At 35.1% G+C, this 13,068-nt stretch overlaps 1 protein-coding gene across 1 annotated transcript in view; it reads right to left on the reverse strand.

Moving 5' to 3' along the window:
- Positions 1-13,068, reverse strand: part of MCCC2 (methylcrotonyl-CoA carboxylase subunit 2) — a 37,482-nt gene that overhangs the window by 5,878 nt on the left and 18,536 nt on the right. Inside the window, exons 8-16 of the mRNA XM_064403238.1 lie at positions 10,316-10,380; positions 9,308-9,407; positions 8,301-8,396; positions 7,036-7,108; positions 6,761-6,837; positions 4,692-4,758; positions 4,258-4,414; positions 3,366-3,480; positions 2,022-2,107 (exon numbers count right to left, since the gene is read on the reverse strand). Coding sequence (XP_064259308.1) covers positions 2,022-2,107; positions 3,366-3,480; positions 4,258-4,414; positions 4,692-4,758; positions 6,761-6,837; positions 7,036-7,108; positions 8,301-8,396; positions 9,308-9,407; positions 10,316-10,380 — 836 coding nt within the window. The remainder of the gene's footprint in view (positions 1-2,021; positions 2,108-3,365; positions 3,481-4,257; positions 4,415-4,691; positions 4,759-6,760; positions 6,838-7,035; positions 7,109-8,300; positions 8,397-9,307; positions 9,408-10,315; positions 10,381-13,068) is intronic.

Consider the following 13,068-nt stretch of genomic DNA (forward strand, 5'->3'; position numbering starts at 1 on the left):
TTCTGAAAACATAAACTGGTAAATGTTGTTGACATCAGAGAGCACAAAGCTGACATTAAACATTCAACTTTCATGTCTAAAAATCAGACATTATTAAAAATTCAAAATGTGATTTTTTTTAATGTTACTCTTAACTTTACATGTAAAACTGCTTACTTACAGATTGGCAACTTGCTGTTGTAAATACTGACAATCATCTGTTGGTTTTTGGGAGAGGATAAGGTTTTGTATTGCTAATATATCTAATATATTGAATGTTAAATAAATCATGAGTAAAAGAGTCTGACTGTTTCCAGTGAACATATAAAAAAAAGCAAATGTAAAAAAACCACATTATTCATCTTCTCTGGGGTAGGGATTAATTTTAAATACAGACAGTTTGACTCATTTTTAAATGTTATTATATAAGTGGAATATTCTTCTCCTTAAAATCCCGTTATAAAAAATGATACATAGTTTTTAATTTTTCCTTCTTGCCTTAGAGCACAAAGTCAACTGTTAAAGGTCAGCTGTTAAAAATTTTTGTGCCATTTCTCTTACTACCCATAGAAGATCAAGCTTGATAAAGGTATTTATTTGATGAAACATTAAAATTAATGTTGATTTCTCAGGTATAAATATCTTAGTTAAGTGTATTCCGCTATCCCTACACAAAAGAGTAAAAGTTAACAGTCATTTAGTATCTTATTTCTGATCATGAAGAAGGAGCTCTTCCCAGGTTACTGCCCCTGCTTCTACAGTGTGTACACTTCCTTCTTACACTTCAATTTGAGGAGAAAATCCTTGGTCAGCCATGCCAGTTGCCACTCTGCCATGCTCAATTTCCTACACACAGGAATAAAGAGCTCTTGTACTCTAAGAAAAGTGTGCTTAAAGAATTTCCAGCTCTAATCAGCCCCTCTGTCCTTAAGGACCTTATGAGGCAATCTCATCCACTAACCCTTTAAACATCTGGAAATTCACTCTTCCAAATTTTAGGGTCTGGAGTTTCTCTTTGCTGCCTCATATTCATTGAGATCCTGAACTTAACCAGGCTGTGCCCACTACTTCCAGCTAAACCTCTTCAGTGAGCCCCTCTGCACCGTGAGTGCCAGGCCCAGGAATGCCACACCCCTGGCTGGCTTGCCTCATACCTGCACCAGGAACTTGTTCTCTACATATTCCATGAGTCTCCTGGGTTGTTCACTGCCAGCTCTGCAGCTTTCACAGCTGACATACAGGTCACTGAAATATGCTACCCTCTACCATCATTAGCAGCTGAGAGCCTGTGGAAAATTAGCTTTTAGATACCACAAGCAGAAGAAATATTTGCAGGAAGATTAGCACTGACAGGATGAAAATAACGCAGAATAACTATCAAAGGCCAAAAAAGCCCCCCAGGCTACTTTCCAGATGTATCTGGATTACTTCAGGATGCCACCCTGTTTCATTAGCCATACTAGTTCTTGGTCATTTACTAATATCGCATCAGCCTGAGCATGAAATGCTGCAATGGACTTCCCAGCAAACATGAGTATGCAGCACCCATCAGCTAAAGCCCTACACCATCACTGCTATCATCCAATACAAATGACTATGACCTGAAATTTGCCAATGGCTTCAGGTCCTCTTGAAACTGCTACCTCCTTTTCCACTGGCTTCCTCTTCTTGCAGGACCCCATTAAAATGAATTCCTCCTAATACTCATGCAGCCGCTCATTATACTGTTCAACAAGCTTTAGAAAGGTGACCAGGTACTCCACTGGGGAGAATGATATAAAACTCATCCAGAATAAAACATGTAACATAGAAATTCCATGCTACCACAGAATTTCTTACAGAACCAGAGATACTTCCTTCAAGTGCATGCTGTCTTCTGAAACAGTTCATGGTACCAGATCCCAAAGATAAGACAGACAAGGCAAGATAAGACAGACAATCTTTGCTTCTAATTGCTCTGTTCTGCTGTTCTTTAATACCAAGAATTAGAAGTCAAGTCCCATGATTACAATTAAGCTTCAGAATAGTTATTTGTGTGTTACCTTGCGCTGGAGTAATAAGGGTTTCCTTCCTCCTCGAACCTCCTAATGATTGGCTCCTTCAAAGCTGCTTCATCTGCTTCAGACAACTAAAAAACCACATAAAATATAATTTAATATTTTCTTCTCCAATGATAGTAGAGCTTTATATGCAGTATCAACCTGAAGAAAATGCCTAAATTATCTGCCCAAAGTTTTTTTACTCTTTTAGCACATAATTGTCAATTTTGCATGTTTGATAAAAAATTCAAATGGCACTTTCCAAATCAAGTGGGTGCAAAAAAGAGAATAAACATATGCTTAACTGAATACAAGAAGAATTGGTGACTAGCACTTGAAAAATTACTGAAGTCTATTGGAAAAAAAAATTGGGTTGCCTTTGACAAGATTTTTTAATAAATCAAGTTTGCACTATTCTAACACTGGGTTAGATCCAGTGTGATCCAGACTGGTCACAGTAATTCAGAAATCTTTCAAGTTTCTAACACATTTGACTGACATTTAACTACTACTAATTATTTTTCTTGACCTTATTTCTGGGTATCATGGATTTGGGAAATTAAGATAAGGGTGAGTGTATTCTACCCACAGAAAGAGCAAGTCAAGTGTTGAAAAGTAACAACACTGAGATAACATGTTCATACTGCTTCATTATTCTGATTAACTATTCATGATAAATATGAACAATTTTTAGACATCATTAAAACCACTTCTTATGGAATCAAGGCAGTAGTATAACCATAAACCTTACAATTAAAAAAACCCAACTCAGCAGAAAAGAGTGTGCAGTGAAACTATAAAATATTACTATAAGATTTAGTTAAGATACATTTATTATATAAACAATATACCTCTAATTTTCAATTAAAATGTTGAAATGAGCAAAAACTTTTCCAAACCTCTCCACACTTCTGTTGTTACAAGTTTCATAATTCTCAATCAGTGAATCATCTGAAGATCAACCTTCTCTAAAACTGCCACCTTCATAACTGGAAAGACACTTTTTCCTGACATTCCTCTTCATACTCCCAAACCAAGGAGTATTTCTGGCTGCTTATCTCAGGTAGAACTAATAACTTGTTGCACAGAGTTCAAAAATACGATGGTGTATGAAAAACTCCTCTTTTTAAGCAAAAATAAGAAATGTTATAAGAATAATCTTCAGATTTCAAAAAGTAAGCAATAACCTTTCAGAAATGCTTCATGATAGTCATTGCACTAGTTGGCACTGAGATAATTCACTGGTGTCTCACTCTCTTCCACCCCTTCCTAGCTCACAAAGTGACCAATTCCAGTAAAAGAGTAAGTGGTAATGACTTTACCAGAAATGAAAGAAGAAAGATATACCTGTTTTCCCTCCCTTGCTTTTTGGTCCTTAGCTATTGTAGCTAGAACAGCTGCAGCTTGTTCCCCTCCCATCACCGATATGCGAGCATTTGGCCACATATATAAAAATCTTGGACTGAAAAAATACATATTAAACATTAAGGTAAGACATTGGCACATCTCCTAGTAAAGAATTTTCACTCAACTAAGAATATATTTTTATGCACAATAATTTTACAATATAACATTTTTAAAAGGTACATTAACATACTTCAATTCTTGCAGCATTACATTTGAAAATGTAAAAATTCTGCTCATTTCCATTATTCACCTTTTTTTAAAAATGTCTCTTTCTTGGTCTCTTCAGCTCACATTCCCAACCCACAGGAATTTTTCTCCTAAACAACCCAACTAACTTCAATAGTATGGGGAACCTTAAAAAGTTAAATTTAAAAAATCACATAAGCCATGTCCAAAGGGTCAACAAACAAAAAAAATCTTGAGGGGTTATACAAACCTTATTCATAAAACCAGGCTGATTGACGTGAATAAGGAGTTTTTACACAAGCTGATATACTTTTCCTATAAATGCAGAAAACGGACCAGTCTATACTGCCCAATGATTAAGACTTTACAATTTTTCCAACAAAAACTGAAATGGGAGAAAAGGATATGAACAGGTTTACTTTTAGAAGGTCTCCTCTGTCACCTAATTCAAGGTGAATCACAAGCCTTATCAGTCTCTACAAATTTCAGGCTGTTATTTATGAATGAACATATTAATTAAGAACTCTCTTCTTTTCCAAATAGCACAGCTTCTTCAAGAGTTCAGATGATTTTTTGGAATGGTACTCCAAGGTTATATTTTCTTAAATTATTTCTGTCTGCTGTAACAATTTGAAGGAACACTTACCTATATGCTCTTCCACACATCCCATAGTTTCCAGCTCCATAAGAGCCACCGATAATGACGGTTATTTTAGGTACATTGGCACAAGCTACAGCAGTTACCATCTTGGCACCATCTTTTGCTATCCCTCCAGCCTCATATTCTCTGCCAACCATGAAACCTGAAGAAATACAACATGAACAAAAGGCTCACCAGTTTATAATACTGTGCCCTATGTCATACCATGTGCTTCACAGCACATTGCAGAAAGAGCTGAGGAGCAAATCATAAGGCAAGGCCTCCACCCGCTGCTGACAGGCTGGAGATATAGGCACTACAAAGCACACAAGAGGCTGTCTAGAACACAGCCTCAACAATTAACAGCGAAGTCTACAACAAAGTGAAACCTCAAAAACTTCAAAAAAATGAAAGCGAAACCTCAAAAAAATCTTACTCACCTGTAATATTCTGCAAAAACACAATGGGAATATTTCTCTGGCAACACAACTGGATAAAATGTGTACCCTGTGGAGAGGAAAAAAAAAGAAAAGAGTAAGCCATTAAAAGTTGGAAAAATGAAGCTATCACTACCAGCATTCTGAAGCCTGTGCTAAATTCTTCCACTGAAGTCCACCACAGTATTTCCATCAGGAAGAGCTATACTACTTCTGCCTCACCCAAAGTTAACTGCAAAACATGCATTCACTGTAGTAGAAGTAAGAGATCTCCAAAAGTGTGTGAGACCATGGGTAAAACAAATAATGCCCTTAAAAAGCATTATTACTAAGACTGAAAAGCTCAACTGCTGTGACTCAGGCAATATGCAGTTAAACCATGGACAGCATCTGACATCTGATGTGGCATCTGACAGCGACTTTGGTAAGACTCTGTCAGAGAAATCAAGTCAGAAAAACTTATCTCTCCATTTTCTGTACAAAATAAACGTATTCTCTAAAACTGGGAAAGACTCATATAAATTATTTACCCATGTCCCTGACAATTGCTGTAATATTTTCTCTCTTTCCTGAAGGTAGATGCCCTCTCCCTATTTACTAGCAAAAGACCAATTTCCTAGCAAAGTTACAAATAGTAGATTCCAAGCCTCTGTTTCAATTACTCTAAATCAATAAAGTATCTCGGCTTATTTATACACTTGCTGTAAACAAAACAAAACAAGGCTATGTAGCACAACAACTGAAAAAAATATCTAAATATAAAACCTGCAAAGGTTAAAAAAAGAAAAAGGAGAGAAAAATAATTAAGTATAATTTTCAGAGAAACATGTGAACAGCATAGTGATGATCATGGGAAAAATTTGCAACAATTCATTACAAAAATGCAAGAAAGGAGTACTGCTAAGGCATGTTGGTTATAGAACCAACATCATGGACAAATGTTTCTCTAGACATGAATTTCCTTTTACAGTAGTAATATGCCAGTAAAAAAATTGCAGATTCCTACATTTTTTTCATTGTTAGGAAAAACAGTTCTAGCACTAAATTGTTAGAAAAGTAATGAAACTATTAGAAACACTGCAAGAGTTATTTTCTACCTGGAAGTAACTGTTAAATGTCAGATGAAAAAAAATGTCATGTACAGTGCTTCAAGTTGGAAGTATTCCTTCAGCATATGAAACTCAATTTTGTATATTATTTTATAACAGCAATAAATCCAGTAAAATTACTTCCTTTCTCTACTTCTCTCATCAATGCTTCCTTTTTCTGTATATTCTCAATACCAATTTGTTCAGCGTTAGCTCAAGAAAGCTGTTAGAATAAAACTAGCATATATAATTGATATTACAAAAAATTCAACTGACAGTTGTTTCTTGAAAAAATAAAGAACTAAAGCAAGAAACACAGACCAAGTAAACACTTTGCAATACCCAGATACTCTTTATCACCATCGTACCCTGAAATGCAAACTGTAAAGCACTGATAAAATCACAGTATTTCTTCACACAGAGCCTTTCATTCACAAAACAGGTGTTTTAGCTCATAGATTTTGAAAGATTGCACAGGTATTAGCTCATTATTCTAAGCCAGGAGATACTGCAGCAAAGTATGAAAATTAAAACTCTGGTAAACGAGAATACTGAGTACTGGAATTCAGGTTTAAGATTTTCTAGTTATTACAAAAACAAAGATATTATTTTCCATAGTACTTCATGGTTGAGAGTTTAGGAATACCCAACAGGGTATGTGATGGAATCAGGATGGACTTGTCTTGCTCAGACGTAAGCTTCAAGGTATACTATTTCAACTATGCTGTATTCACATTAATCCAAATGCTGTTCTGATGTTGGCGTATCTTCTTCACATCAGAAAAATCTACCAAACACAGTTTCTATATTATGGTCAAGGGTTTTTTTCAGCTTATTAACAGTCTTTACCTGCTCCGCATTTACCTGAAAAAAGTGGGACCAGTTCTCTTTCATTATTTAAAAAAGCTCCTCCTCTCAAGAGCAAGTTGTCCACCAGGAGTTTTGTTCCTCAATGGCAAAGAAGCTAGTAATCTATCTATTTACCTTTTTTGCTGACTCTGAGAAAAGAACTCCATTGTTTCCAATAATTCCTACTGGGTAACCGAAAATTCTTGCAAATCCTAAAGGACAGAGATTAATTTGTAAATTTCTATATGTATTTATTTTTCCATAGCATATAAAGGTAAGACTTTCTCCTGGTAACAGAAACTGCTATTCTTCTGAAAATAAACATCATTAAAAATATCAGTGGTGAGCCAGAATAAATCCAGCTATAAAACCAGTGGGAACATATACAGAATAATTATATTTCTACTTACCTGTAACTAAAGTATCCCCATACAAGGCTTTGAATTCATCAAATCTACTTCCATCTACAATTCTAGCAATGACCTTAAGAATAAATGGAAAATAACATTAAATTCCTAATCCTTCAAGGTTTTTAATTGTTTAGAAAGGACAGCCAGGACAACATATAACTTAAAACCTTTCCATTTATAGAACATCAAGCAGCCCACCATATAAACAGTTTGGATGATAGGCAAAGCCCATTTTGTTTTTTAAGTGTGATTCATTCACATGTTTGTAAAAAATGGATTTTCAAGATTAAGAATGTTCTAACCAAACAGCTAAATTACATAGGAATGCTTTCCTGATTAGTTGAATTTCAAAGAAAAACCCCTGCTTATATTAAACATTAATCAATAGCCTCTCATTTGTACAGAAAAACACATATACAATCATGAGGCACTTTCTTAGAGATATGATTATTTTTAGGCTTGCTTGAGTATGCGACATACAAAAATAATGAAGATATGATTTGAGGTTTCTCTGTGACGCAAAGGAGCCATTTTTTATAAATACAGAAGCACTGCTAGCAAGATTTGCCAGAAGACATTTATTTCCACTTTAAAAGAACATAAATCCAAACTCTTCAAACTTTTGAAAGTGAAGTATGAAACTCAATTAAACTGTTCATCTCTTTTTCCCCTTAATGCAAAACAAATCCTAGTAATTTCTGCCAAATATTTTAAGACAGGTACCTATTGAGACTCTTCCTAAAATAGATACTTGGCTAGCAGTGGAAAAAGCTCTGAATGTGAGATTTGTGGTAAATATGAGAAAGCCTGTTGGCTCACATGAAGGTTCCAAGGCAGATAATTACACTAAACCTGCAGTAGTGTACAACCGTCTTTGTACGCAGCTGGGACAAGGCTCAATTGTTTGGTGTGCTTATACTCCATAAATACTTAAACAATCTTTCACAGGACTGACAGAAAAAGAAAACCATCATATCCCTGGGCAAGTCTATAGAATGCTTTGCCAATGAGGAGTTCCCACTTCTGTCAGCTTTTTCAGAATGTTACCAATCTCTCATCCTTGCTCATCCTTCTCTAAAGTATAACCAAAACTGATTATATTTTCAACAAGTCACTGCTACTGCAATGCATCTGCTGGACAAAAACATAAAGAAGTAAGAACCCAAATCAGGTATTATCCATTATGACAACACAAAGAGTGATTTCCTGCAAGAAAATGGATGCATGTATGTATGGGCATATGGATCTTGCATTAATACTCATACCTCTTTGACATCAAAAATTCTTTTTAGCTGATCACCAACTATTCCATATATTTCATCAGCTGGAAATAAAGGCTCTTCTGATGGTTCTATAGTCACCTACAGCAATTTAACAAACAATTTACACAACAAAGTTCACATTATGATATAAAAATTCAAACAATTAATTTGTAAACTTCCTTGAGCACAAACTTCTCTTCATCAACAACATAAAAATGCCTGTACTGGCTTGTCATTTTGCATAAAGACCAAGTTTCCTAAACTGAAGGTTGATAACAGTTTCTCATGTACTGTTACCTTTTTCCTACTCCTGCATATATCTCCACATGTGCTCCACTTCTTCCATGTTATAAAAAAATTAGGCATGTCCTCCTATATGCTTACTTTCCCCCTGTGCCCTCTAAGGCAGGCAGCATTCTGAAAAATGGGTGAAGATTTTGTCACACAACTGAATGCAGTATCTTGCCTTCCCTGAAATTCCATTCACCCTCTCATATCTCCTACTAAAACAGCAATTCCACCCCCATACACTATCCATGCCATTTACTACAAGGAATTCTTAAATCAATACAATTCATTGTCAAGATACAGGTCTATCCCCTTGGTTTTCAACACCTTAATAATTCCAGAAAATGTCTACTCAAAAGGATGCTTTAGCAGGTATCTAATTTTAAGTCCACAGAAAACAATAGTGTGAGTTTAAAATTAAGTATCTTGCAAGAATGGATTAATCTAAAAGTGAAATTCTACAACTCTGAAGCACTCTTCTAGTTGCTTCATTCCTGCATTTAATCCCAGTAGTTTTACTGGGAATAATACAGCAGGAATATAATTGCAGAATTGAAGCATCAGAGAAATTTTTAAGGGCAAGACCATAATTTTCATTTTCAGACATGTAAAGCCATAGACAAACGTGTTCTTTGTTCTATAAAACAAGTGTTATATCAATGAGGCAGAGAAAAGCATTCCTAATTTCTACAATGCAGTGTTTTCAGACTCTGTAGACTTACATCTACTTTCTTCTGGAGATTCAAACTTCTTACAACTTTCCTTGCCAGATGAAGTGCATGATTGTCATCCAAAGCATAATGATCTGTTACACCAGATTTTCTGTACATAAACAACAATAGCAAGATGAATACTTGGGGGAGAAAACCAACATAAATCAGGCAATGAAAACTTGACATTTTAAAGCTTCTAAGACCTTGACAATATAGATGAAACAATTCAGCTGTGTTTTATTATGAAGTTACTTTAAAAATAAACTCCATGCCTGACCTTTTCTTCAAAATAGTACATTCAAGTTATCAGACATGAAATAAAATGCAGGAAATAAAAAAATCTAAATGGCAATATAAAATATAACAAGCATTGTTCATATGCAGCAAAAATTAATTTCAATTATAAAGAAAAACATGTTTACAAAAATGGCATGAACTGCCCTTCAAAATAATTCTTTATCCACTTCAAATTGAAGTAAAAAATAAGCATTTATTATACAGCAATTGCACAGCCTACCTTACTGTGTAGTAATACCTAAATTTGTTTGTTATTAATTGCAGAACTTGAAAGTGCACATATTTTTTGGGTTTGATGAGAAGTAATTTTTACAAAAAGCACAGGCTATTTTGATCTTGCTTGTAGTGAATTCTACATGACAGTAAGAAAGACACAATCTGCAAAATGTATTATCTTTCTCAACACATATTATTCTGTTAACACTCAGTACTGAAGTCCTCCATATTATGCATGATGCTGAAGTACACTAGACATGTGAGCATTTTAAAGCAGTAAATGAAGGAAAAAATCCTAACTAGAGTAACACAAAATAACTGTGATATTCTAACTATAAAACAATCAGTCAGCATCAGGTAACACAGAAATAATTTTCAAAAGGTAAACACAGCTTAAGAAAGATCTAAAACCACAATAGAATAAAAGAAGGGTAGGGCAGGGGAAGGGGAAAGGAAAGTCTACAATATGGAAGAAATTAACTCTCGGAAAATATTTATTTAAACCTGCAGTGAAGATCTGCCCCTCCAAGATCCTCTGCTGATACCTGTTCACCTGTTGCTGCTTCAACCTAACACAAGGAAAGGAAAATGAGCTTCAGAGTTGACATGTATCCTGCATTAATATTTATACCATATGAGGTACAGTACTAACAGAGATCTTTGCAAAATGCTTTTTCATTAATCTTATTTCCCTGTTTACTCTCCCTCAGAGCATCAAAATACAGCACTGAATCTTGTAAAAATTTCTTGGTTTTGACTTTGCATGCTTATTCTAGTTAATACGTAGTTTTTATTTACAAAGATAGTCCCCACTGTTATACTTACTGCTGTGTTCATCATTTGTGTGCATGCACTTACACATCCTTCAGATTCATAAATATGCTTTTTCACAAAAATTTTCTCAGCACTTACTATGATATTTCAAATGGGATATTTCAAAGCATTGTTTCATGCAAACAATACACCACAAACCTAGGATTTTTCAATTTTGCTCTCTCTACATAAACACTTCTGTGAATTTTAACTTACTAATTTAAATAGTAATTTCAATACTATTAGTACTATTATTACTAATTATGAATTAGCACTATTACTACTATTAATTTAAATACTACAGTACTATTATTACAATTAAATACTAACATTATTAGTTTAAACAACCATAGACGTTTATTTTCAGAACCTTCCAGTAAATACACAATAATTTAGTAATAATAATTTTTCTTAAAAGAGCGTATGAGTGGTATGTAACTGCTTGGATCAAGTACAATGTCTCTGTAAAAGTACCTGGACTGCAGAATCCAAAGCCTAGATCTGTGTAATCTTAGACCTGAAAGGGTAATTTAAAAGTGAATGGTCTCCTTTTTAAACAAAATCGTATAATTTACTACTGGGGTTAAAAAAACCCCAGAAGACTTCTTGAGGCATTTCCACTCTACAGTAAGTGCTTTGAAAAGGATTCCTTGAAAGCTGGAGAAACCATTCATCACCCACAGAGATTACAGAGGTAGAGTACAAGCAAGGGAAGGGAAAACTATCATTATTACCAAAACAGATTTCAGTTTCCAAGTTTCATATCTAAAACTAAAGCACACTAATTATATAAATACATATATATATTCTCACACACACTTCCAAACTGTCAAGTTTGCAAACTTAATTATACATATTTCTTCAATAGTGGATTCTTGCTTTGAAATTTGAATTACCCATGGTATATGAAGGTGTGGCATACTAATTAATGGAATGTTTCTGTCAGAGACATAATTAACTTGAGTCTTCATTAAACAGTGAACGTAAGATACTTTTAAGAGAAGTGAGGAAGATTTCTTTACTGGAAGGGTTATGCAGGATTGGAACAGGCTATCCAGAGTAGCGGCTGAGTCACCATCCCTGGAGGTATTTAAATGCCTGTAGACGTGGCATTTAATGCACAGTTTAGTGGTACACTTGGCAGTGTGAGGTTAATGGCCAAACTCAATGACCTTTAGGGTGTATTATAAGATAAGTGATTCTACAATTTGATTATATGATCTCTTTCTATGATTCTATGAAATAATTACATACATCTGTCATTATGCAACCAGTTATAACAAACTATTAACTACTGCAGAACTTGGCACAAAGCTGAATAGTGCAATCATTTCCACTGGCATGGAAATCCAGAGATTAATTTAAAAATATTTTACAAAACCAGCTTTTTTATTTTTCCACAGAGGTGAAGTTTTCCTTCTCCAAATCACAATATTGGAGCTGTGGACTCTGTCTGCCACCATGTGAGATTGCGAAGTTTAACTCCTCTGCTTGCAGCAGGGTCAACCAGAGAAGGTTGCTAATGACTATGTAATGACCATGAGTTTTGAATAGCTCAAGAATGGAGACCCCATAAACTCTCTGGACAACTTGGTCTGGCATGACCAGCCTTGCAGCAAATATCTTACGACTAAACAGAGCTTCCTGTATTTCACTTTGTGCCTGGCAACCTCTTGACCTACCACAGGATACCAACAAGAAGCTTCACTCTGCTATCTTTACTCCCCCTTGCAAAGTATGGATAGATTTGCCCTACGACTCACCAGATTGAAAAGTTTCATCTCTCTCACACCCTCTTCATTTTACAGATGCTCCACTCCATCTCTTAATGGATTTTCACTGGCTAACTCAGGCTCTTTCTGGAGCGCCCAGAGCTGCACCCTGCAGCCCAAATGTGTCTTATTTTGTCAGAGTGGGTGAGAACTAGTATTTGCTCCATCATCTTTCCAGATACAGCAGTGGAGCAGAGCATTCTACAAACTGCAGTTTTAAGTAACAGTTAAAGTTACTTAGAGTTAGTGGCTGAAGTTACCTTAAAGTTCTTTAAATTCTAACAGACTGCAAGGTAAGAGTCTCAAAAATATATGTGGGCATTTTCTAAGAAACACCTAATCAAGCTATTTCAGCTAGAAATTATTGAAAGCTATAAACATAAGCTTAGGCTATAATATGTATTTTCCACAACAGATGAGGTCAAAATGCACGAAACCCCCATATAAATGCACATGAATTTGAAAAACTTATTCCCTCTTTTTACTGGATTTTTCCACCTCTGAGCACAGAAAGTAGCAAATTTTACCTCAGGAAGGAAGAATCAGAAATTTCTGGAACAAGAGCCTATAGGTCTATATGACAGCCTGAACTACCAAGCAGTACTGCCAAAGATGAGGATACAGATATTCCACTTGAGAAAATACAGAAGAATGGCCCTGAATATTACTGCT

Source organism: Passer domesticus, chromosome Z, assembly GCF_036417665.1.
Source record: "Passer domesticus isolate bPasDom1 chromosome Z, bPasDom1.hap1, whole genome shotgun sequence".
In the NCBI taxonomy this organism is placed as follows: domain Eukaryota; kingdom Metazoa; phylum Chordata; class Aves; order Passeriformes; family Passeridae; genus Passer; species Passer domesticus.